Source organism: Lates calcarifer, linkage group LG11, assembly GCF_001640805.2.
Source record: "Lates calcarifer isolate ASB-BC8 linkage group LG11, TLL_Latcal_v3, whole genome shotgun sequence".
Lineage (NCBI taxonomy): Eukaryota > Metazoa > Chordata > Actinopteri > Centropomidae > Lates > Lates calcarifer.
This window is the reverse complement of record NC_066843.1, coordinates 2094320-2121621: the sequence shown is the minus strand read 5'-3', so window position 1 is coordinate 2121621 and position 27302 is coordinate 2094320. Positions and strand designations below refer to the sequence as shown.

The window sequence follows — 27302 nt, the reverse complement described above, 5'->3', positions numbered from 1 at the left end:
CGCAACAAAAACGACAGATGTTAGGGCAAACTACATTAAACGAGAAGGCTAAGGCTAACACTCGCAGCTAATGCTAATGCTAGCGCTTGCCCCTACTTGGCTATCTTGCTAGCCTTACCTTCACGCTGTAGGTGTACTTTGCGTTTTCGACAAAAACAGCTTCAAAGCTTGTTTTAGCATCCAGACGTCTTCAGTAATAGTCTTTCACAGTGCTAACAAACCGATGCGACTTCTCAAACGTTGGTTTTATTCCATAGTTTTACTGTTTTTTCCGATTCTGACTCTCCGTCGTTCTGCTCCCCCCTCCGCAATTCATGGCCAATGACGTCACACGCCAACCGACGTCGACCAACGCCGGCAGACAAACGTTGATTGGTCGGTTGATTCTGCTCCGCCTTTTTCGCTCCTGATTGGTCGAAATAGCTCATTCCATACTCCCTACGTATTCTATAGGGAATTCAATGTAGTGGACTATATAGTGGACTCATCGGTGAGGTGTTAAAACACGTTGGGACAGTACTCAGGTTGTTTTCTTTGCGCCGTTAACGATGTCATTGCTGTCGCCCAATTAAAACATGTCAAATTAATGTAGCTGGTGAACGATCCATAATAAATATTTTCATTTTTCCGCTGCCTTCTTTTAAATCAAATGAGACTTATGATAAATTTGTTGCTCTGCATCATAGCTTTTATTCTTGTATTCTATTTGTTTAATAATTATCACATTACACACATACATTTGGACAGCACTACAAAATGGCGAACTCACTATATAGTGCACTGTATAGTGAGGAGTGAGTGATTTCCGACACAGCCATTGTAAACAGTGGATGTTGTCCGGAGGTTCACAGTAAACAACAACAAATAAATAGTACTTCTTGTGAAAAGGTACAAATGAACAGTCATTCATTTCAAATTCTTTCATAAGTATTTTACTTTAAAAGCTGAAAAATAACCACTTTTGCAGTTTTTACAAAAACAGTAGTAAACTGTGACAGTAACATAATGGCAATCCTGCTGCCAGTTGTTAACTGTGATGACATATCTCTGCAGACTGACACATCCTATGTACTGTTACTGTAGACTGGTGTTCATAGCCTTATAGACTTTGGCCGAGCAGGTGGGCTGAGCGCGGAGGAAGTAACACATGTCAGGGGCGGCAGCAGAGGGAAAGGCAGGCATATGCTCTCTCTCTGTGGCCTGGCCTTCCTGCTTGACTGGACAATATGGCAGAGAGGCACATCTGACCCAAAATAATATCCTCACAGACGGCATACCAAACGTCATCTCAGCCATCGCCATGGCTCAAACTCCTGGCATTTACAAACACGCTGTCCCCTTTTCTATCTGGGTTTGCTCTGAGCTATTTTCAGAAGTGTTCCTGTGACTGAGACGGGGAAAAACAGCGAGGTAAAAGGCCAAACTTGGCTGTTGTAGATCCCAAGAGGGAGGCTGAATTTATCTCTGTCGTCTCCAAGTATTGACCAGCGCCATCTCAGCTTACACCCTAAAACCTGGGTTTCTCTGTTGCACAGCGAGGCTTTTAGTGCTCTCAGTCTCACTAAACCCAACACTGCTGCTCCTGACAACAGGGTATCAATTCCAATTCTCAAACATGTTGGTTGTTGATGAATTGTAATCAAATTTCTTTAGGCTTTGTTCTCTTTCCAAATATGAGCATTATGTGCATTGACTACAGTATACAGTTTAATACTTGCTGTCTTGGTTACATGTAACCATTGTATCAGCACCATCGACAGTGATATATTTCATTGTGAAGGAGGGAGTTACTTCATGCTGATCTGACTGTTTTGAAGCAACAGAAGCAAAAGCTTTAGGCCTGGCTTGTTTCTAATGACACATAGAAACACATGAACTAATGAGGGGACAGCCCACTGAGATCATGTACAGTCTGACTCAATATTTAAATCTAAACTTAGACATTAGATCTCAGACTGTAGTCTTTCTTTTTTCACTGTGTGCTGTCTGACTGAGGACGCTCTCTGCAGGCGAGCATCACTTGTTAGCACCAGCCCTGAGACTTCACACACATGCGGTGGCTGAGAAGTGTGTCCTCAGCACCCATCCAGACAGCTGCTCCCATCACCAGTGTGTCAGCGCCCTCTAAAGGACGCTCAGAGTGTCAGCCTGACACCATTCAAACACTGACTCTTCATCCAAAGCTCAGCCCTTTAGCTACAAACAGTGAAGATATCTAAGAATTTAAACCATGCACTTGAAAGGTACCAAACATATTCTGCTATCTTCCATGCTCGACACACAGGGTATCCACCTGCATGGCCCTTTTTTGGCTTTGGTACCATGAGGGCAGCCTTGCCAGCTAGTCCTATAATCCACAGGGTGAATAAAAATGGATTTGGCTGGAACAGACACCCGTAAGCTGCCTTAAACCAACAGGCAGGATCGTCCACAGCACAGATTCTCTCATGTACATCATCATTTTTCACAGGTCATACTCTCTGTGCTGATAACACTGACCTGCCGCTCTGTAAACACACATTTTCATCCCAAAACATCTGACCTGAAATTAAATTTAGCACGCAAAAAGACAAATATTAGCAGCCTGACTGGCATCTTACAATCACACTTTTAAATCCAACTAAAACCAAAGGTACAGTATTGAAAAAATTACTCTCATCATCATTTACTTTAACTGCATGCTCCAGCACAGACAAAATCAGGTGATCAATGCCTCCTCATGAGTGCCCTGACTAAACACTCGATACCTCTTGATAATGATTTTACACACAAGAGAAGCAGCATTACTGTGGAGGACGGAGGCTGTCAGAGTGAGCGAGTGTTTCCTGGCACCGTGTTCTCTCCTCTCTCTGTGTCTCCAGAGGCCTCGGACAACAGACGGGTCACAGCGAAGCCACATTTTAAATCCGGTGTGCAGATGGACACCAGTAGTGGTTCTAAATCCTGAGCGCCTTGGCACCAGGCGAATGCAGAGTGAGGAGAGAGCAGGGTTGGACGGATACATCATCAGGTCAATAATGTACTTCTACTACGAATCATATGTTGGACAGTTAGAGCAGTTTAGTTTTCCTCTGATATCTGCATTTCCTCTCTCATCAGTCATAGAGGTTTTGGATTGAAAAGGCTTTTAAAGGAACATTATAGGACATTTGTCATTTTCGCCTTGATTAGATACACATTTACTTGCTCAAATCCTGCATTAAAAATGAAAGCTGGGCTGCAACTGCACTAATTATGTAAAAACTAATTAACAGAATTCAGCTTCACTGAATTAACATATTTATTTACTCGCTGTTCCATAGTTTTATCAAATTATCCTGGAACTAAAATTAAAAACATATCCTAATTTTCCCCCGGTATGAAATACGTGAAGGAGCTACTAAATGGAGCGCCCACTTGCCACTGCACCACAGTTCAGGTCATTTGCACTGAATGTCCTCCTTGTCCAACTTGGGGTTAACAGTCTGACCCTGGTGGATGAACTCACAACTGCATGAATGACTAAGAAAAAGATGAACATGACGCGCCATCTTCGGTCTCCTCCACTGAGAAGACTGCTGCCTGGTCCCTGGGTCGTAACCACAGACCCAACTCTCGTCACAAGTGATGATCCTCAACATGAAGGTTGGGTCCTTCTGGGCCTGTTGACATGGTGCTGCTTCTGCTCCAGTAAATGTGGAAGGAGAAAGCAAACAGAATTTGTTAAGTAAAAGGAAGCTGTTTCATTCATTTCTTTTGTTAAAAAAACCTTTTCAGTAACTGGACAAGATTTGTAATCATTTCCTCATCTGATTATTGTACATTCATGTTGATTTAAATCTCTATCCTCGACTACATCTCCTGTCTAGAGTTACATGTATTCTGTACTCTGTTTCAACTCACTGGTATCAGTTCATGTACCTAATCTCACTTCTGAGCTCTTCTGCTGAAAGTGCACTTCAGCAGTATCATCCCTCCCCTCAGTTAATTTTGGGAATGGGTAAAAAAAAAAACAGAGAGAGGAGGATGGCTGCAGGAGGCAAATTTAAGATCTCTCACTTCTCTTTTTAGCCTCCTAATGTAGAGTGTAGAGAGAAATGCAGCTTCCTGCACCATGTTCCTTTTTATTTTCCACTAAATCCTGTAGCTCATTGTGTTTTATTTGATCTGTGTTTCTGAAAAGCAGAATGGGCTCCAGGGTTTTTGGTCCATATCATAAAACAAATAGGAATCTATTGAATGATAATATTAACGGTCATTTTCATCCAGAATGAAAATGATGTGGTGTCTATATGTTATTTTTATTGCTTGGAAATCTGACTTTTGTTTTTATGAGAAAGAATTTAGTTTATGTACAGTTAAATCTTACATTTTCTTGCTTTCATTGACAATAGTCTTGATGATCAATGAATCCTTTCAGTCGTGTATTGAGCAAAATAAACCTTCACATTTGCTGTTTCTAGCTTCTTAAAAGTGGGGATTTGCTTTTTTCTGTCTGATATCATTGAAAAACTGAATGAAAAACGACACGTGAATGTGCATCTCAGAGCTTTGGATTTGTTTTTTTTTTACTTTTCAGAAACTTTTGTGTTACCTATCTCAACTGGTTATTGTATTTTCTCACACACTCCTTTCCCATTTCCTCCTCCTCAGCCTCATTTCCTCATTTCTCCATCCGTCTCAGCTGTCGTCGATTCGCTGCCTTGCGCCAACAAAGTGGGTTTTCTAATGCCCAGCTCTAAGATCACCCCATTCCTCGCCTGACCTTGCATTACCCACAAGGCTGCGGGTCATCAGCCGTGTGCTCACCTAATCCCACAAATTGTAGCTGGAGCTCCTGTTCTGTCGAGCCCAGCACTTTTGTTTCCATTTATAGCGCAGCTCTTTTCAGGATTCTTATCATTATTTTCCCTAATAGATTGAAGGAGGGAAGGTGAGTTTGAGCTCGGCTGAATTTCTAATGACAGCCCCTCCACACTGTTGTAATGGGTATTAAACCACAATCATATTAAGCTGCCCAGAGTGGAGTGAGTGTCACACAGGCCAGTATTTCTTCTTGCCTTTGTGCTTCATGTTTGAGGGTGGGAGCGCTCTGCTGACGAGGCTGAACACAACTTATTTAAAGGTAGTTTGCAGCACGGCCCAGCACGCTGAGAAACATTCAGAGACTGCAGGACTTTTTATCATTTGTCTGCAGGTCACATGTAATCACTGAGCTGAGGGATGCTCTTGGAAGTAACATGAATACGGATTTATACTATAGCATAATGTCTAACCAGTATGTCAACCTTATACAGAAATCTGCAGCTTTCACCTTAAAACTTCTCACCACTGAACTTTTTAAAACTCGTCTCTGCATTTTAACTGCTTCACAGAACCCATTGCTGATGGGTAATTCAATACAAGCTCATGCTGCTCAGCCAAACTTTGTTCAAAGCCACAGAACTTCTATGGAGATCCCAAAGTTTCCAAAGATGCCAGATCTGTTCAGGCATGAATTCAGCAGAAGCAGTGTATAAAACTGGTGCACGAGACTTTTAGAATATTTCCATTAGCTGGAACAATGCAGCCATAAAAACTGTGTTTGAATATTTCACTCATATTAATATTCAATAAAGAACTGGAACAAAGCAATAGTAAATGTATAGGACACTATCAAACAGTGAGAGACTGTTTAAACAACCTTAAAGGATAACCTTATTTTCCCAGGTTTTTGTGTGTAAATGATTGATGGGGACAAAAATCTTCATGAATGGTGCAGTATTAAGCAAAAGCAGTGTTTCTGGACCGTATCTGACACATTATGGACAGGATTCCTACAGAAACACACCTTTTATTAAAGAGTAAGACCCTTTTTGTTTAACCTGAAACACCAGCCTTCAGGTAATGAGTCAAATTTAAGCATAAATGAAGAAAAATCTGATATTTTAAACATTTTACTCATTGTATGTAAAGTACAGTGGTAAATGTAGTTGCTCTCTTTCAATCTCTTGATCTTGTTGCACTCATTCATTGTACAGCTGAAATGCATTTATAATAATTTTCATTTATTGTGCATATCACAGCTTAAACTAGAAAATCTAAAGGTTAGAGAGAAAATCTGGTTAAAAACAATATTTCTGTGCATGAAGTGAGCACTGTGTTCTCCCCGGATGTCTCAATCTCTGAGATTTTTAGGCATTTGTGTCCCTCTTGTGGACAGACAGTGTAATTGCAGCACATTGAATTCAGTCACTGAGAGTTGGACACTTCATATTTAAAGCTAAACACTGTCACAATTATTGATGGGCCTTTAATGTTACTTTATGTGTAAATATCTTATCACCTTGAGTCTGTTTGATGACTGACACCTTTTCCCTCTTTACACCTGAAATAGCTTCTGTTCTCCTTTTTGAAAGCCACTCTGCACTTGTTGTGAGTCCAAAGTGAAACTTCTCAGAGTGATGTAAGTGAAGTTGGCTGCAGATGGCACTTAGCTGGGCCGAGCGCTGCAGTGTTAGCAGCAGATGGTGAAGTGCCGTGCTGATGGATGCACTGTCTAAAGCTCCAGACATGAAACCTGCTGCTCCCCCCTCTGTCTGAGAAACAGAGAGAGGCTGAGGGTGAGAACCTGCAGCTCTCAAACACCCAGATAACACACACACAACAGTTAAAGCACTGTTGCATGAAGGAATATGATGAGCTTATGAAACTGATAAATGCTACTGTTGATAATTGTTACTGTGGATAAATGTGAGGAAGTGCAGTGAGTGGAGTTTAAATGGAAATCTCCTTTGCAGGGCTGAAACTGTTGGCTCTCGATGAGCAGAAATGTCTGTTGTCACTATTAATTAATAGTTTTTTGTGTTTTTTTTTTTACTCTTAGGCTGAAAAAAGCCATCTGAAGACGTCATTGTAGGATTCAAGGAACTTGGAGTAGACATTTTATGGACAAACAATTAATTAATCAATAAAAAATACCTTAGAAAGTCAATCAATAATAGAAATTCTTGATTGGTATTATTACTGTAAGTCTCTGACAACATTATAAGTAGGATTCCTACAAAGATAGACCCTCTTATTAAAGAGTCAGATCCTTTTTGTTCAACGACAAACATCGCTATGTATCACTACCAGACTCCATTGACAAAAACTGTAATTTTACTGAGCACAACACAGGAGCTGCTGGAACACCACTGCCTCCATCTGTTAGTGTGTTTGTGTTGCTGTGTGATACTTTGACTTATGTAAAGAATCTGAATACTTCTTCCACCACTGAAAGTCACACAATGAACTAAACAAATGCAGCAGTGGTATTCCAGCAGCTCCTGTGTTCTGCTCTGTAAAACTAGTGTTTTTGTCAATGGAGTCTGGTAGTGATGTATAGTGACGTTTCTGGTCAAACAAAGAAAAACATACTCTTTAATAAAAAGCTGTATCTGTGTAGGAATCCTATCCATAATGTTGTCAGACACTTATATAACAGTCTGAGCCTGCTGGTGGCAACAACATCATTATTGCTCAAAACTGCACCAATTCCAATCATTTCTCCCCCTGTATCAATCATTTACAAAAAACTGGAAAAATACTGGAGTTATCCTTTAAGTGCACACATATGCACCTGTATACACAGTTGCCAGTTTATTGGATAAACCTAGATAAACTTAATGTAATATGACACTGCTGCAATAAATCCTCCTGTAATTATACCTCTACTTTTTACTGAAACTATTTATTTGGCACATTTCATACAAACAGATGCAATTAGATGTACCTCACTAAATATAATAAGGGGCTTTAAAAACAAAGCAGATGAAACCTTCTTGAAGGTTATAACGTTCAGTAACTATTTTGAGTTTATATAACATTTTAATGCGGTATACAAAGATGTGTTTCCAGAATCTGGTCCACTCTCATTGATGTGAACTGACAAAATATTAGCAACTACAATAACTACATCTTCCAAAAAAGAATTCAAACCTCTCTCTAAAATAGTTTTAAAACATTTTAACCTTCATAAAGGGAGGATTTATTGCAGGACTATTGCATTCGGCAGCAGTCTACAATATACACAAACAAAATATATACACTAACAGTAGTAGTAAAAACCCCCAGCCCTACTCTGAGATTGATGAGTGTGATATGAATACTTGAACAGACTGAGGAGTGAAATGCGTTATCAGCTGCTTTAGATTCAGTAGTAATTCGGCTCATGAATCATCTTTGTTAATATTATTTGCTGCCAGGACGACACAAGGGAGTCCTGTACCTACAAAATTGATAGCGCCCACAAATATTTGAGCTGTGTTTTTCTTTGACACCAACAGACTCGCCATTTTGTCAGCCGCTCTCTGCTCCCCTCTGCTAGATGTGCCGTGACTTGATATATCGGGTCCTTTAGCCCCCGCTTTGGCTCAAATCCAAGGCCCATTTTTACAGATGGGGTTTTACGTGGGCCATTTTAGCAAAGCACCCTCCCCATAAAGCCAAAGTGTCTCATCGCTTCATAATTATGTGATTATGGTCAATTGCTGTGGTTGGGGTGACAGATTCTATTCGAGCCCAACAGATGCTTTTATCATATTTTAGATCCCCATTTGACCTTAATCAACCGTTACATGTATGAATAAAACAGGGAGATAATATTTCACTCCAGAGACGGATCAGGTGTCTGAGCAAAGCCGGTACGACCAAGGAGCCGTGAGGCTGCGAGGGGAAGCTGAAACACTCCAGTTAACACAAAGAGGTGGTGTGTTTAAAGCTGGAAACTGGAGCTGGTGAATGAATTATACAACTGCAGAGGCCGCCAGCAGAAATAAATAAGACAGATAGATGGTGCCACCAAGTGGGAATTAGATGACATTACACTGACTGTGTGGGGAAATAAAAAGAAAGTGGCTCTTTGTTTTAACTAAAAAATAGTTTCATTATGTTTTTTTTGCTGAATACTTATGCTGTTGTATCCAATCTAAATATCATTTTATTGCTATGATGCCACAACTTTCTGCTCTTTTTTGTTGACTTTGTTTTTTCAAATTATTTTTTTCTTTATATCCCTGATGTTATTTCAGGGTTTCCTTGTCTTATTATAGAGCAAAGACTAGTTAGAGACATTATATGTAAATTGGGCAAAACAATTCTGGTCTGAGTCGACTGCTGTGTCCCAGTTGCACACTACAAACATCTTTTTTTTAATACTGGTTACACTGCAGTAATTTTACAACAAATGATTTTCTCTACAGGGTCACTCTTTGTGATTTAATTATAGTAACTGACATTAAATGACAACTAAATAAAGCAAGGCTACAGATAATTACAGAAAGAATAAAAATACTGTAAATGTATCAGGATTTGTAAAAAAAATTAAAAATAAAAAAATAACTGCCCTTACGAGGCAAATAAAAGACACATTTCTAACATCTGTCTGATTCATATCTGTGAAATGTATGAAGGTTTCAGATGAAAAAAAGGATCTGCACCTAAACAATGTGTATGGATATACAGTACGTACACAAGATTCATTTTGATGCCAACAGACATGAGGATGATGAAAGGAAAACCCTTTTTGCAAGGTTACCTTTTCAGTTTAACCCTTTAAAGTCCTGCTCATTTTCAGTCTGACTTACCAAAGCTGGAATGAATGGAGTCACTGCTGGGCTCTCTGGCACTGGACTGGGTATCGTGTCAATAGTCATGGCCTCATCGAGTCCACCTGCATTAAAGCAAGAAAAAAACATATTAGTGTTTAAATACATTTTCACTTTTGGCAGCTTATTTTTTTCTAATGTGACAACACATTGTTTTTAATAAGAAATGAAGAGAATGACCCTCCTATAGTGTGAGAAGTCAATAATTTTGAACCCCTCTGTCTGTTTTCATAGTTTGGAGAGGGAGGGATAGATTAAGTGAAAAAGTTAACACAATGGCAAGTGACAAATGGTGTTACATGAAGAACTGATGTTAGAGACTAAAAAGAGAAAATGGTGTAAAATAATGAGCTGTGTTAGCAGCGTTATACTAAAACTACAACGCCGAATTTTATAAAACTTAGTGGAGAGGTGGAACATGAGCAGACGAAAAAAAGAGTAAATTTTGGTGCCGGTCCGATGTGTTTTGGAAAAATATCCATATATTTATAAAGAGTTTGGTTTCAGCGATGTTGAAAAGTGACGTTTTCCATGCTACTTTACCAGTCATATTTCGCCAGATCCGCGTTAGCGCGGTTTCCATGGAGACGCAGCCGTTGAGGTGTTCGTCATACTGAAGTGGGCGTGGTTATATCTAGACGGAGCGGCATTACGGCATGACGTCAACTTCATTGGTTCTGTATAAACAAACAAAGGCGCGTTATTGTGAAGCCGTACATACTCCTACGTGCCTGCTTTACTTTGAGTGGCAATACAAACTACCTTACACTATTACGTTACAGAAAGCAATGAGAAAGCCTACACGACTTTCTAACATGACTACGGGATGTAAATTAGCCAGAGGGTAAACTAACTTGCATTTAGCGGCCAAGCGTTAGCTTCGTTAGCTAGCTTGTTGCTTTGGTAGCTCGAGCCCAAACGTGAAAATTCTCACTCGTAAAAAGACGACACGGCTAACTTACCATTTCCACCACCAAATCTAGGTACAGGTCCAACTGAGAGTCGACTTCTTGTCTGACATCTAAGGAGTTGCGCGTGCGCTACGCAGGTGACGTTAAACTCAGCATCTGATTGGCTGCAATCAAAATCAAAAAGGAAGGGAAACGAGCAATCTTGAACTTTTTGTCAACGATAGTGGCATATGAAATAACAAAATACTAGTCTTCTCCCGTTTTTTGAAGCATTGCCTCAATGTGTATAACCAACAATATATAAGAACAATATCAGGTAATGGCTACAAAACTAAAACAGGAAGAACATAAATCAAACAACTTTAACCAGCACATGAAGGACAGTATCCAAGTGTTAGTGCAGATGTATTTCTCACACGTGCAACACATGAACACAGTGTCTGGTTCTTTCTACATGTTAAATTCAGAGGATACATGTGGGTGTGGAGGCTTTGGAGCTGCACAGAGACAACCGACAGTTACTAACTAAAATAATGGAATAAAAATCAGTGATAAATAATGAGTCAATGTTTACATGTTTTCCACACTGATAGTATAGAATAGGGCATGTGTGTCAGGTCTTGAACAGCTTGTAGCTGCTGTATCTTTCCTATGTGCAAAGCATGAACCAGGTGATCTCTTTCTGAGTCAGAGTCAGAAGTTGGATGAAAATCATTCATCATGAATCACTGCAAAGTTCACTCTGAGTTGGCAGAAATGTGACCAAACTATTAAGTGTTTACTGAGGAGTGTGTTGGTCCACACCTCCACATCTTTGGCTTTTTAGTTTTCCTTTTTTGATTCGCAGTCTGAACATTTCTGTTTTAACCCTGATTCTGATCGTTCAACCTAAATGATGAAAGAAAGCTCTAAACGTCTGATTTAATTGGGTTTTATTTGAGGCCTCGGGCTAATAAACACTCCAAAAATCCAAAAGGGAAGCATAGTATATTCACCTGCTGAAAGGAAGTCTGCACAGGCCACATCGTGTATGTTTAATGTGGCACAGGAGTGACACAAATAACAACAGTGTTTTCTGGATTTTCAATTTCTCTTTTTTGGCTGAGACAAAAAAAAAAAAAAACCTCATCTCCTGTTGTTTGTTGAGGCTCAAAGGATTAAACAAAGTCAACAATGATGGAGAGGCAGTGATCTTTTGAAATATTTACATTTGTGTTTTTTTGCTTCTCCTCCTTCCCCCTGAAGGCGTGCGTCTATATTTCTCCTCTCGCAGGCCTCAGGCTCAGAGTTTGTCTTTGCTCTGGCTGGGTAAATGGCGGCCTCGGCGACAGACAGGTGTTCTCCATCTTGTAAACCCGGAGGGGCTTTGGCACAAGACAAATGGGTCTGGGAGCGCCGCTCCGCCCATTTCCACCTGGCTCATCTCATATGGTGGCAGCGATGCTGTGCCGTGGGATTTGTAGTCTTACCACGAGTCCCAGTCTGCCCCCGAGCTCACAGAAACTCATCACTCACCACAAAACAGCGCCGAGACACAGGCTGAAGTAGACAAGTTTATTAATGATAATAATGAGGATGATGAGGATGATGATAATATTAATAATTAGTCATAATTATAATAACGTTAATGTCATAATAAATAGAACTCTTCATCTGAAGCACGTAAAGAGAAGCATACAGAAAGAGAAAAAACAAAAACACAAAGTTCAGAGTACAGAGCCAGAGGAGGGGGCAGGGACTTCTAGAGACATTTTTTTAACCTTTCAATATATCCATTTAATTTTTTAACATTTTTAAACTTTATTTAACTGGAACATTTACAAAAAGGAGAAAGAGATAGATTTTAAAAAATCCTTATAAATAAATTTTGTCATTATTAGAACAAAATACAAGATTTCGGGGAGTCAGAGGATGTTTTTTTTTTTTTTCTTTTTCCCCCTGAAAGGACAGCTGGGGCAGGAGGGGAGGGGTAAAGGACAGGTGAGGGTTATTATGTACAGAACACCAGGAATACAAAAGGGGCCAGTCAACTCACATACTAGAAGGCTAGAGGGGGGAGCTGGGATGGCGGGAGGAGGGTGTCGCATGGGGCGGGTATGTCGGGGGGTCGGGGGGGAGGCGGGGGACTCTCAGAGGGGGACATCCTGCTAGTGTCACAGCTCAAGCAGTTGTGCTCGGGAAGATCAGGACCAGTTCTTCATACTGAAGGCATCTGAAGGAAGGAAGGGAGGGTCGCTTTAACCCTGCCCCCTCCCACCCCCACCTCCCCACTCCATCCCACTGCTGAGGAGCAGGCCGCAGCTTTGGAGAGACAGAACGTCTCTGGACGCAGAAATAAACTCAGCTGTGCGTCAGCGAGCAGAGACAAACAACCACAGCTCTGTGAGAGTGTGAGTTAAAACTACCTGGAGAAATAGCACCGAAAAAGAAACAGAATTCAAACCTGACCACTGATGCTAGTACAGCTGCTAACATGGAAGACCAGCCAGACCTACGACTTAGTTCACTTCAAATTCCACTAATCATTATCTTTTATAGTCATTATGTATCAAAAGACGATGTGTCATCCTCACTGTGATGAAGCCAAAGAAAACAAAGGCAATAAAATATCTCTATTTTTTGTCAGTGTTCAAATACAGCAGCAGAAGTCTCATGGGAGCTGTAGTTGAATGCTAACAAAAATAATTGCGTTAGCTCAGAAAAATGCAAAGTAGCTCTACAACTATTCATCATTACACAACTTTGAGTTATTTTCCTTCAAGTGTGCCCAAACTAAATATTCATTATAGCAGCTTTAATGTGCTTTTTCCTCAGTTTGTACCAGGACGGCTCAGTATTGTAACGTTGGTGAACTGTCTTCTCTCTTCTTGATACATGCTAGAGGGAATATATTTTCATTCATGTTTAGAATAATAAGAATAATCAAATACTAGAGAGGAAGTTGTGTACTAAAGTGCCTAATTATCTTACATGTTTAGAATTGTGCATAATAGTTTTAATTGTGAACTGCTAATATAATACTATAGTGCTTTGTAACATTGGACTCTGTCCCTTACTACTACTACAACTACTAACAATAACAATAGTGATATCAATAGAAACAATAGGAAATAAAGAGACTTATTCAGATACACATGAAACTTATTTAGGAATCTGTCGGATTCTGGTTTGAAAATTTCAACCTTTCAATTTGCATAAATTAAAACAGTAACAGCCTCAGTAACTGCCCCATAGAAATGCTACATATCTACCTCTAACATAAAATACACTTATGTGTCCTGTCACAGACTGTAGTAAAACACTGCTCTGACAGATGCAGCTCAAACCAGCGCTGAGTCTGTGTATCTGAAGTATCTTAATCCTAAACTGGGTGACATGTTATTTCACCAAATACGTATTAATCCACTGCTGAAAATAGTCCCCAACAGATGCTGAATTTACTCCTGTTTATCTGATATAACATCACTGACCAGATGTTTACATCCTCAGTATAATAACACCAGCCTTCTCCTCTTAGATTTCATGAACCTGTAGTGAAGTAGAATGAGAAGATAACCTTACAAAAATGTGCCTATCACATGTGACATCACTTTTTTTTCCTTTGTTTTCTGCAAAGTGCATAGATAATTAGTGGACATCATGTGACCAAACTTTAATGTTTGTAAGCTAAAAAAAAAAACAAACAAACAAAAAACAAAAGAAACACCGTGGTTCTTTATCTCTGCCAATTAACTCGACCATTAAGCTGATTCTGCCTCCAGAGCAGCTCTGCAGCTCCCAGGAAGTTCCTGTCAAACTAAAAGTCCAACCTGCTCCTGAGTCTTTTCTGACCCACCACAAGTCTGTAGTGCTGTAAGTAGGCCAGATGAATCATGTGACTCTCAGAAACAGACCTACAGGTATGAAAATGCTAAGCCTGCATATGATCGCTGCGTGGGAGACCGACTTTACCCCAATTAGACTTCACAACAGTTAGTTGCCATGATATAGATACTCTTTGTAATATATGAGAAGCTGTCTACAGATGAACAGAGGTCGCGTGGGTAGGAGCCCTGATTCAGAACAAGTCTTTTTTTTTTTAACCTGAAATAAGATGAAGTTAATCAAGAAGTGTGAGGTGAGATTTACTGTACAGGATATTAACAGTACACACTGTAGTTTTGTACAGGAAGTCAGGAGCTTAACCTAGTGTTACCTTCTCAACAATTCACACAAAACCACTACCAAGTAGTGTACCCTGAACTCTCAAACAAAGTTGTGCTTCACCCGAACCTGCTCGCCTCTGATGATGAAGTTTCTTCTCAGGGCCAGCAGGTTATTTCCAATATGCAATAAAACCGCCCGCCCACCAGGGTCAGCATGAGAACAGCAGTTCATAAACCGAGGCTTCTGCAGGAAAGCTGCGAGCCGGGCTTCGTCAGCGGGGCTCGTTACGTTAGCTGAAGAGCCGAGCTCTTCCTCAGCAGTAATGAGCGAATGAAATCTGGGTCACGTCAATACACATCCGGGCTCCGCCGCCATCACCGAGTCCCGCTGTCTCCTGATCAAAGAGCACTGAGACTGTGTGTTCAAATCATACTTTGGTTCAAGTAAGAAAAGAAAAATCAATATTCATCAACTTTTTATCTGACACCTTGCGCTAATTAGCAAGTCTTTGCAGCTCCAACGAGGGGCCGAAATTACTGCAGATGTGATTCTTTTCCTGAAGTGTTTGTCGGGTAAAAGTAGGATGTGATGTTTTGCTCTGAATGGGAAAATATGTTGTGTGTGTGTGTGTGTGTAATCTGAGTGTGTGTTGACTGCTGCTTAGCTTTTGTGTGTGTGTGTGTGTGTGTTGTTTTGTGTAGTAAAGGGGGGATTTCAGGGAAGATCAGTTCACACTATCACCATCACACTTTCAATCATATAACACATGATCACATGTTACAGTAAATATCAGGGACATATTTAGTTGGAGGGGGGTCTGATATCTATGTTCGGGGGCCAGAGGCTTTCCTGCCCACCCCCTCTACTCCCTGACATCACCACAGCCCATATAATAGATATGTATATATATTTATATACAGAAAAAGAATACATACTTATTGGACACCCTAGACATTAAAGTACATTCAAAGAACTGAACCAACATTCTTGTTTAAACACGTTTACAGTGACTCTCCTGATATAAAGAATTAAGGTTTCGCTTCCACCAAATTAAAACTTTTTTTCCTCTTTAAAAGTTTTCAGTGCTGCAAAAAAACAAACAAACAAACAAACAAAAAAAAAAACACACAAATAAATATTTTCAGAATACATTGACAAAAGAATTGACATATTTCAGCCCTCGTTCCTTGTTACCGTTGGATGGGCACTACTGTATTTCTATAATGTTTTATCTAGCGACATAGTCTATATGCCTCAGGCTTGTGTTTTGGTTATGCACCTGCTGATGTAGTACAATGGGATTATTCGATTATAATTCAATTTGTTACATGGACGTTGATGAGTTATTCTCGGCAGGTGGAAACGTGCATCCTTGGTAGTTGTACGCACCTTATCATCACGTTGGTCTGATAGTTAGTCCGTCGGTGCAGAGTGACACAAAGGCTTGGGCTCGGAGTCTGGCAGGTGAGTAAAGTCGGCGACTTCTGCGCCATTTTCTCTAACTAGTCCTCAGTCATTGACCTCTGCTGGGGCGTGGAGAGGGGCAGACCGGGGAGGCTCGGCTTTATACACCGTCTCACCGTCCCGCCGTGGCTCAACCCCCCACTCCCCAACGCTGTAAACCAGTGACGCTGCCCATTGGGGAGGGCGGGGATGCCCAATGGTGCTGCCAGGAGGAAGTGACATCACGACAGTATCCACAGGGGACGCTGCTAACAGTAGGCGCTGCCGGCCAGTGACACCGCAACAAGGAGGAAGGAGCGACATCACCGGCCCGAAAAAAGGAAGGAAGGAAGTAAGGACGGTGGTCGGGGAGGTTGGAAGGAAGAAGGCGGAGCAGTGAGACCAGGAGGCTGACCTTTGACTCCACCCACAGGAAGTACAGCGTAGAAAGTGCTTCTGCCTGGATGCCGAGCTCTCCCTGCCACCTTTCTGTTTATGTTTTTGTTTACACGACCTCGGCGACAGAGCAGTGTGCCATAGAGAGAGGAGGGGGGGCTCCTCCCTCCTCCTTCCTGCATACCACAGAATCAGCATCAAGGGCCAACTGTTCATCTCCCTTACCAAAAAACATAAAAACAGATTTGTACATATATACTGCTTTATACACACTTTTTTACCATTGTAAATCACAAAAGTATAGAAAAATAAAATGTTTTATAATAACGGGACACTTTTCTTTCTCTCTCTGTCTTTTTCTACCCGGCAAAAAGGTGGTCCCTGGTGGAAACTGGCTCACTCCGTCTGTCAAGTTTGTGGCTGGTTTGACACCGCTGCCGCGGCGCCACTTTGTACGCCTCCCGTCTTCCCTCGCCAGCCTCAGTAGAGGGACTCCTTCTCGTCTTCTTCTTCTTGTGTTATTTTCTTAAAGCTAGTTCTCCTCTCTTCGTTGTTTTCATCTGTGATGTCCATCAATACTGAGTACAGCTCTTCCTTTTGTATTTACTGGAAACAGGGGAGAAAAGTGGGGAGACTGGTAAATATGCAGAATGAATGTTTCTGTAAGGCATACATAATGAGAGGTGCTATGAAAAGTCAGTGTGGAGCAGCTTGGTGCAAGTTTATTTCTCTCTAAACAAGTTTCTAGGAGTGTGTGCATCTTGTCACAGGAAATAGGAAGGCTAGGAAGTAGCTCTTTGAAAAAAAAATACAAGTAAACATATGGGATAATGTATGGAATAAACAACACACACTTTCTTTAAAGTCCTGTCGCCCAAACATTTTTTCCATCTATGCAACGTGCACTGTTACAATGAGGAAAAGTTCACAACGTAAGGTTAAGACACAACGACGGAGTCACAACAGCCGAAAGGAAACAACGTTTAAAACTCAACTGCAAAAAAGTTTGAGAGCAGAGAGACAACAGCTTCATTCACTTTTCATCCTGCTCTTGTCGTGCGGCATAAAAGAAGCGGGAGCAGAGGCCTTCCGCCTGCCAAAACTAGTGCTACTGCTCTCCCCAGAATAAAGATCAGAGTGCGCTGTGATCATACAAGTGGAGATCGGCGGTTTGGCAGTGCAAAGTGAAAAGTCTCAGTGTAATGGGGCTGGATGGAAGCAGAGGAAGAGGAGGGTGGGGTGTGTGCAGGTCGGGGGGCAGGCAAGGCGAGGCAGGTGTCCCAGGACCCCCGTCATGACAGATGCTTGCTAATTCAGAGTGATCTTCAGCAGCTCTGTGGAGCTTCTGATAAATAAATAAATAAATGAAAGAAGGCGAGGCTTTAATTTTGAAATGGCTTTGTAGTGCGTTACCCCGCCCCCCTTCAGCTTCTAATCCAGAGAGACAAACAGTCAGCCAAGTGGCGTGCTCAATCAGCATCTCCTCGCATCTATCTCCTCTCGTGGAGGAACTGGCCTGAGCTTCTCCACCTCCCCTATCTATCCTATACCTCAGATTTACTGAGCGCTCGCTAGGGACCCACCATACAAAAATATCCACATGCAGCCTTATAGCTCAGCAGGGAGGGAGCACAATAGTGCCGGAGCTACATATAGTCCTCACTGACAGGCAGCCCAGAAGTGGAGGGGCTGTCGACACAAATATATTAATCACCCGCGGATGTGAAGGATTCAGGAGAGGGTTAGTTCAGGAATCAGAGCCTGCACTTCTTTCAGTCGTAGTTTGTTAAAACAAGAAATTAAACTGATAAAGGATCAGTTCATCCAGATTACAAAAAAAGAAGAAGTTACTTTTCTACTTAGACCCAGCGGTATCGAGCCATGCAGATAGTTTCTGGGTTTTGAGACGTGAGTTTGTGCTGCCAGTCCAGCGCAGTAATCTGACGGCTGAGAGACTTCAGAGCAACTTTGGCAGAGGAAGAGGAAGATGACTGCCATTTTGTTTTCACCTCATTATTGGTGTCGAGTTAATGTTAGCCTGCTTCAGTTTGGATTCTTGTATCTTGTTGCTTTAACTGGTATGTATAAAGTCATTTCCAGTTGACAAGAAGCTACAACAGTCTCTATTTCTCATGGATGTAGCTGGCTAAATGGCTGCATAGTAAGGTGTTGTCCTGATTCTTAATCCCACCGACAAAGCTCAGAAACGCCCATAAAACAGAAGAAGACCAGATCTATTTTAATTGCTGGAGGAAACTGCGGCTGCAGGCTGTGATTTAGAGGTGCACAAGTAGGCTACAAAAGATTATGTCATTAATAAAGCTGCATTGCATTGATCTCTTATCCACCACAGAAATATTCTCTTTTTTAGACTATCTGCATCACCAGACACCGCTGGAGGTGAGAAAACGTTTTTAAAGAAACAAACAACGCGCGCACATACATGAGAGAAAATAAAAAATAAAATCTGAATGCAGATTTTGATGGAAAACCCTTCAGTTGACAACATCCATGTGTGAAGGCAGACATAATCGTCTTATAACTGCTTTATTCTGACACTCAAAACAATCAGAGATTACTTATGTCACATATTGACAACAAAAAGAATTCATGAAGAAAGAAAAAAAAGTCATAATAGTATACTTTTACCTATGAAATTAATCCAAAAGAAAATTACTTTACACCTTTCAGACAATATATTCTCATTATAGAAATTACATACAATTCAAGAACAAGTTCAGCTGAATTGAAAATACACAGATAACCCCACTTCATATAGGAATACATATAAAACAGTTACTCAGAGAATTGCGATATAGTGTGTGTGTATATACATTTAAATGTATTTACAGGTACTGTAACTTTTTTGCTTGGTTCTTTTTTGTACAAATCTTTTAGGTGGATTAATAAATGCACCTGCCAGCTTATCAGGGCTTAGTGAATACTTGTAGTAAATATAAATGATGGATAAAGAGTATTTTCTGCTGATATGTAAACGTATCTCAATACTACTATTAATAAGTACGAACAGATGTTTGGATCAAATAGAGGTCTGGTTGCATATTAAGCTGGTTATGGAATACAACAAAAGCAAACGAAACCAAAAAATATCAAAGTGTTTGTTTTATAAATTCACATTTAAATTACTCTTGACTAACTGTAAGCATAATAAAACGGCTCAGACCTCTACAATACTGACTACCAGAGTTATTTACATGTTTATGTCTTTAACATTTAAGCCTTGATAAGCTGACACCGAAACAGTTAAACAACGCTAATTTGAACTTTTTCTGTAAACTGTAGACAAACCCGTGCAGACTGATAGGAGCAATTCCAGGTGACAACACTCAAACTCGTCCCTGTAATAACATGACAGTAGGAAAGTGTCAGAGTGTGGATGAGTCTGTTACGAAACCTCATGATGAGATATCTCTTGGGATAAAGCACAAGGTGCATCTGTAAACATGTTTGGTTTTGTGTAGTGTCCGCCTTTAGTCGAGCAGCTGACCAGCAGGTCTTTAACATCAGGAAGCACATTCAAACTGCAGCTGTCTGTTATTTTTCTGACGAGGTTAAAAAGATGAAAACGAGTGAAGGCTACTGGCTTTGAGTTTGTCCCATCGGTCCGCCTGCTCAGCAAAAACAAACTGTGAGCCCCCAGAGGGTCAGATTATTGCCGTTACATGTGCTAATGCTTTAACATACAGTACTGTACAAGTCAAGTACAGCAGCATGAATCACTGGGATTAATTTACGCTGTAAAATTTCAGTTTTATGGGACAAAAATCTAAATTTGAATCATCTAAGTTAATGTTTAGTTACTTATGCTGAAGACTGGAGGGAGAATTCATGGGTCACTGTCTTTGTCTCATTTAGAGGCCAAGCAGCACAGTTGGGTGTTGTATCTACATACGATCAAGAACACATTATTAATTCTTTTGCACATTAATTAGTATTTTGTGTTAAATTAGTATCTGAATAATTTGATTGTGATTGGAGATAAGTGATTAACTTCAGATTTAACCTGTGGAACATTCAGTCATCTCTGACATCTGTTAAAAAACACGTCACATTAATTTAACATTACATTTTATAGATCTATGAGCAGAAATGATACATTCAAGAGCGCAAATTAATAATTAGTATTAGTTTAGTATCAACAGTAGTCATTTAAATTAGCTGATGAATGTCTGACAGATGATTTAGCTGATTAGATCATTAATACCGTCATGTTTGAGACTGAAAATCATGGTGATGTTGTTTTGGGTTTTGTTGTTAAGATGTTTTCTATAACTTGTAGTCGTCCACATGCTGCATATAAGTACATGTGTAAGGTGGCCAAAAAATTAGGAACGTCTTTTTCATTCCTTTTACTTTCTCCATGAGCATCTCTCAGGCTCTGTACTTATCCCATCCACAATGACATAGCACCATTTTGATATTGTTTTTAAAGACTTTTCAGAAGTTCTCAACAAACCTGACATTTTTTCTCACTCTCACTTCTAACCCACCCCTCTTTATGTTTCCTTTACACACTGCATGCTAAAACATTAGCACGTTCTGCTCTGATGATAGTTAAAGAGACCAAACAGGTCAAAAAAAGCCAAAGCAGCTCTTCATCACTTGAAACGAGGAAAAGCTGGACCGTGTTTGTTTTTTATTTTCCTGCCACTGATAGGTCTGAGGTCAGAGTTAAACTATCGTAATGTTATTACAGGGACTCAGAGTGAAGTCACGTTAAACTGTTAGCTTACTGTAAACTACAGTATGTTAGCAAACTGCATTCACTTCCTCTTTCTCTCGTCTCCCTTACACACACAAACACACACATTCTAATGCATATATATATAGAGAGCACATAGGCACACACATTCAGATCAGAAAATAAACAAACAAAAAAATCTACTTCATTCCAGTCTAGCTTACTAATAGTGGTCACTAACTGAACACCCACACATGTACTCTGCTGCAGAGTTTATATGAGAAACTCCTACAAATGCACAAACCAGTTCTCCCCTTTGAAAATGGTAAAAATAATATTCAAAGTTTGTTTTCGACTCATATAAAAACCCCAAACGGTGCGTACGTACTAGCATAGAAAAGGAAGAACAATGTTTCTTTACCCACATAAAGATTTTCTTTGACTCATGAGATAATGGGTTCATTTTCTTTTTTGATATACAACATTACTCTATAGCATTTTAACATCTCGACTAAACATAACTAGCTGTATATGATACTTTTATAAATATGTTACATCTCAGAAAGGATTTGAAAAAACAACAACAAAGAAAAAAAACAAATAAAGTGCAACAAACAGATTTTTTTCTTTTGAGACCACAAACACTTTTGTGAGTACATATAAATTAAATATTATTGGCAATAGCTTTGAGTTTCCATAGCTGCACTGAAATCTTGACAGCTAAGTGTAGCTACACAGAGATTTTCTTTTCAATCCACCTCACGTAGCACAAAGTTGTAATAGAAGCCAATGCAACGACTGTGTGTCGACTAAGAGGCGAGCACTGCTGCACTCTACACATTTACATTGTGTCCCCTAACTCCTGGGTGCTTTTAGAATATATCATACTGTACTTGTGTGTGTATACAGTGTAAAATGTGTTATACAGTTTATGTCTACACATATATATGTATATTTTTTATATAATACAGTAGCTTTAATAAAGAACAACAGTACAGTCTTGTTTTATCATCCTCTCTTGGGGTCTCTGCTTAAACAAAAAATCAAAAATCAGCTCTTCTAGAAAGCCGTGTTGCAAAGAGGACAAACCTGCTGGTTGTGTTAGAAATGAAACTATCCTGCCTGCTGAGGAGTGAATAGCACTGTATTCTAGTTTGTGAGTTTCAGTTAGCTTATCCTGAGGTAAAACATTTTGTGCAATGCTTAAAAAAGAGACCAGTGACTTGTAGCAGAACAGCCCTCTGTCCGGTTCACCCACCTCAGTGCTGTGTCATGACTCTGTGTGTGTGAGTGGATGTTTGGGACAGTTTATCTGCCGCGGTGTATTAGTGAGGATACGCAACCGTTATCTTCTGCAAATGAAACTCATGTGCAACTATTCTGCATTTCACCGATTACGTTTTGGGGGAAACATGCTGTATGCTGACTGAGCAGAAAAATAGGAACCCATGCATAATCTAGTCCAGCGCTGCAACTAAAACAATAGTAAAAACTGTCCATCACAAACTCCCAGAGCTTGTTTTGTCCAGCTAACAGTCCAACACCCAAAAATACATTCAATTTCCAGTGAAACACAGCAGTGAAAAGCAGCACATCCTCCCTTTGAAAAGCTGGAACCAGTAACTTTTGGGTATTTTCCTTCATATTTGACTTAAATTATTGGTTAATTATAAAAACTCTTTTTTCAGTTCACTGGCTAAGTGCACTAATCTAGTAAAACAGATTTGTAATAAATGTTATGTACAGGCTACACTCTCTACTGAGACTGTACTTTGTCACTATGTTACACAGCATTTTATTGTTATGAACAAAATATTTGAAACACCTTCCAATAGGACGTCACGAACTACAGCTACACAATCTAATCGACACACAACTGCTAACACAAAAACGTCAGACAGAACTATAATATTAGAATCTGCGAAACCTACAAAGCCCACTCTAAAATATTTTTGAATCCACCACAACATGAAGTTGCGTCTCCTCGCTATTAGAATTCAGCCAATGAAAACACTCCTGGAGCAGCCTCATAAAGTCTTAAAGGACGTGGTCAGAGACCTCTTATAGTAAAAGTAATCGTCCCCTATATTTACCTTTGGCTTTACACAACTGTGTCCCTGAACGTCACACAGCCAGTGTTACATTTCTCCCAAAACGTAAGCACCAGTGCAGAGTGGTTGCATATAAATGTACAGCAGTTTGCAGGAGACTGGGCTGGAACATGAGCATTGTGAGTCCAAGACGTAAAATCTGACCTTCGTGACCCTTTTACTCTGCATGCTGTCATACCAACATAGTACAGCTTGTAAGACTCCACTGCAAGTGCACAACAGTAGGACACTCCAACGTTTAAAGGAAAAACAGAAGCAGTCAGAGCAGTGCCGTCTTTGACCTAAGAATTACCAAGGCATGTTCGTCAGCGTCTGGACTCGTTATTTCTGCGTGTTAAATGGAAAATAGAGGTTAGAACTGTAATTCACTGGGATGGATCAGTGTCGACCTGATCAGACCTGGTGTGTTTCCTGTTTGTCGTGTGTATATATGTACTATAAAAATGCCCCAGTATATTCTTAGTCAGATGACAGCGGCTGCATACACACACCTCTGAGCATGCATCATGCGTGCTGCAGTAGGCTCACATTGGTTATGGTGACACAGCACCCATATACAGCAATCGAGATAATGCACATGTGCATAAAACTTTCCAAAAGAAAACCAAAAGCACAAAATGAATACAAAACAAGAGCAGACCAATGATGACATCAAAAAGGTTGTTGTAGAAATATCGGCTTGAGAGGGTGTCAGGGGAGGGGCTCAGCATGGGGACCTGGAAGCTTTTAGTTTGATTTAGCTCCCCACCAAGGACCGGGTGTTCGCTTGTTTTGTGTTTTTTTTTTTTTTTAGATTGTTTTTTTTTTGTTTGTTTGTTTGTTTGTTGGGGTAATGTCTCTGTCTTTTCTCGCTTTTTTTCTTTCTTTTAGTAGGGAGTGAAGCGACTGTACCCTCCTCTGTATAGGCTAGCCTGCAACATCAAAGATGAAAAAGTACCAATCAGTATTCAAGTGACAGCTTTAGTCGGTTTCTCTTTCTCCACAAATTTCCTTCCTTTTTCCATGCAAGTTATTTATATTAATTTTAATATTGGAATGGAGGCGGATTGATAGTTGACATATTTAAGCCAATAAATGCTTTTTGTTTGAATTGATTGCCTGATTGCATACGCTGTGGGTGTGTGTTAGGAACAGGGTTATCAGGAGTTGAGGTGGATTTGGAGCTTAACTGGCGCAGATGATGGAAATGAACTGTTGTAAAATATTTTTTATACAGTAGCAAAGCAAAAAAAAAAAAGCACTTTCTTGAAAAAAAAAATCATAGAAACACGGGGCCTGAGCTTCCGTCTTTCCTCGAATTTAATACATTAAGCAATAAATTGGAAAATATTGCGCTTTGTGCTTTTTCACTTGAGGAAATCCATTCCTTTTGAGGCCATAACAATATCAGAGATTCAACCAAAGCAGAATAAGTTCAGAGAGGTTTAATCACAGCTCCTTTTCAAGTCTAGCAGAGGTGTCTGCACCTTTCTGGAGGGGCAAACCACCACAGGATATTAGCCCTTAGATTTAGCACCATGCTCAAGATATCTAGGGCAGACACACACACATGTAAAGCATGCACGTGGGCCTATGCATGCACACCTGCACATGCACGCACACACACACACACACACACACAGTCCCTCCTCTCATCTTTGGGTGGCTCCACCGCAATTAGGATTCAATTCAGACAAACTCCAAAAGCTCCTGAATGTCTTCAAAGGCTAATTCTGCCTAATTTTGGGGAGCCTTCTTGCTTGTACAAAACTTTCATCCGTATGAAATGCTTCTGCATGCTGGAAATGAGTAAAGAAAATTTCCAACCTCAACCTCAGAGGAACTAATTATTGTATAGCTTTTAAATGCAAAAATGACTCCTCTCTGCTGGAGAACCATTAATCAAATGTGATAAAAGAATTAGGAACCACACTGGTCTTTTCTCTTTAGCTCATGAGTTTATTAGATGTTGGCCTCGGCACAGCTCATCTCCCAGTAGCCTTGCCATTTGGTCCACACCACACGAACACACACACACACACACTCATGCACACACACCCTCTCGAGTCTGTGTTAGCTCCCTGAGCTCCCAACACACACAACATTAGCGCGGATATTTTTAGGGGCCAAATCCTGTCTTCTACTTTCATCAAGAGGACGATTAAAGTGTCAGAGAAATGGAAGGAAATTTGGAGGAAAAAGAAGAAAGAATAAAAAAACATTCAAGCACATTTTTTAATTAAGTAAATGAAGAGGAAAAAGAAATGTCTTAATTAATGAAAGCTTTTAGCTAGCAGCTGCACCGGGGAACTGTACGCCTTTTTTTTTTTTTAATGTTGTTGAAAAATCGCATGCATGCCGGAATGGTAAATTTCAGTCATTTCTCAAGCAGAGAGCACGCCTCCTGATCAAGCTTGTGGGCAGGAGGGGAGGGCGAGACAACTCCCTCCCTCCGTCTCGCTCTCTCTTTTATGTCCCACGGCACACTGCTGCATGCGTTTGATGGTCCTTAATCTCTAGGTTTGGTCTGCTGAGCTCGGTCCCATCCCCTCATCATCATAAAACAAAACCAAAGAGAAACTCTCTCTGTTTCAAAAAAAACGATGTTCTTTTATTTATCGTCACATTTCATCTTTGATGTTACAGTAGCTGCAAAAGCTAGCTAAAAACAGACATTAACAATTCAACTTCATCCCTTCAAGTTTGGTTTGGCTGAATGGAAAAAAATAAAGATGATCCAACTCACTCTGCAGTGAGTGGAGTGATGTGGAATGAACAGAACGCTTGGAAATATAGTTGTTATGTAAGATGCAAAGTTTGAGTTAAAAAGAAAAAAAAACACTGCAGTGATCACTCATTCTCATTTCAGGAGGAACTTGTGTCAAATCAATATTGCATGAGGTGAGCTTGCGTGGCATAACATTAGTTTGTTGCACTAAATGTCTGAGAAATTTCCACATGCCGGGCTTTTAGAGTACTGCTCAGCTCCACTAGGGTGTGCCAGATAGCACGACAAAAGCTAAATCAATTAATGAATAAATAAGACAAATAAAAACCAGTGACCACTGCAGTCTCTGGTCTTTATTTTGGAGTGTGAGCTGTGTGTGTGCTAGCTCGTGTCGTGATGTTTCAGAGAGGCTGCAGACAGAAACAGGCGGCGGTCTCATGGACTTACCATAGTCCCCACACTGTATGTGGCGGCAGGGCCAATCGTGTGGTGGTAGGGGTCTGCTGTTGCATAGACTCTGCCATAGCTGCACAACGGGAGGCACAGAGAACACGGTCATTGATCTATCATTGACGAGGAGAGCAGAACATTTATGCATGCTTGTTTAATGCTCAACCCCTCAAGTCAACTCTTTCAAGTCTCTAACACAATCAATTATTTCCCTCCTCAGCCCCCTGGGCTTCCTACATTATACAAGGTGGTTCAAAAAGGGGAGTTCAAAGGTTGGCGAATTATACTTGTCTTTTCATTGTCATCTTGATTAGGTGGATGGAATAGGTAATGAGCAGAGAGAGAGGGAGACAGAAAGAAAGAAAAATGCAGAGAAGGAAACACAGTTGGTGCTGGAGGGCTTGGTCTCTCACCCTGTTCTTGTTTACCCAGGCTGCACACTGGGCTCACACCCCTGTCTTTTCATTGTTACTGGTTTGGAACTAATCCTTCCAATTTCCTTCTGAGACAGGACAAGATGTGTCTGCTTTATTTATTTATTTATTCGACTTCACATATTCCTCTATTTACTTCCCTCTTTTTTTTTTCTCTCAATGCTCGCTTGCAAATGAGGGTCTGCACGGAGCAGATAAGGCACACCCAGCCAAGGACTGAGGGCACCAAATCAACCAGGAATAAAAAAGTGGAGAGAGGAAGAAATTCTCCTAAAGGAGACAACAAGACATACAGCGCTCATGCCTTTCGCGTGAGCTACATTGAGTTATATAAGATCTAAATATGGCTCGGCCCATTTAAGTCCGGCAGCACCCAAGGTCAGTGAACAGGACGTGA

At 40.5% G+C, this 27302-nt stretch overlaps 1 protein-coding gene and 1 long non-coding RNA gene across 5 annotated transcripts in view; both read right to left on the bottom strand.

Moving 5' to 3' along the window:
- Positions 1 to 924: 924 nt before the first annotated feature.
- LOC108874449 (uncharacterized) lies at positions 925 to 10791 on the bottom strand. The gene is made up of 4 exons (XR_001959683.2): positions 10568 to 10791; positions 10149 to 10282; positions 9585 to 9670; positions 925 to 3661 (listed from the first exon to the last, which is right to left on the bottom strand). It is a non-coding gene; the product is annotated as an uncharacterized LOC108874449 (long non-coding RNA).
- Positions 10792 to 19029: 8238 nt separating this feature from the next.
- LOC108874404 (RNA binding protein fox-1 homolog 3) overlaps positions 19030 to 27302 on the bottom strand; it is a 344196-nt gene continuing 335923 nt past the window's right edge. For all 4 annotated transcript variants that reach the window (XM_051074169.1, XM_051074170.1, XM_018662880.1 and 1 more), the window contains 2 exons: positions 26469 to 26547; positions 19030 to 24225 (listed from right to left, as the gene is read on the bottom strand). In XM_051074169.1, the coding sequence (XP_050930126.1) occupies positions 24181 to 24225; positions 26469 to 26547 (124 nt within the window). In that variant the 3' untranslated portion in view covers positions 19030 to 24180. The remainder of the gene's footprint in view (positions 24226 to 26468; positions 26548 to 27302) is intronic.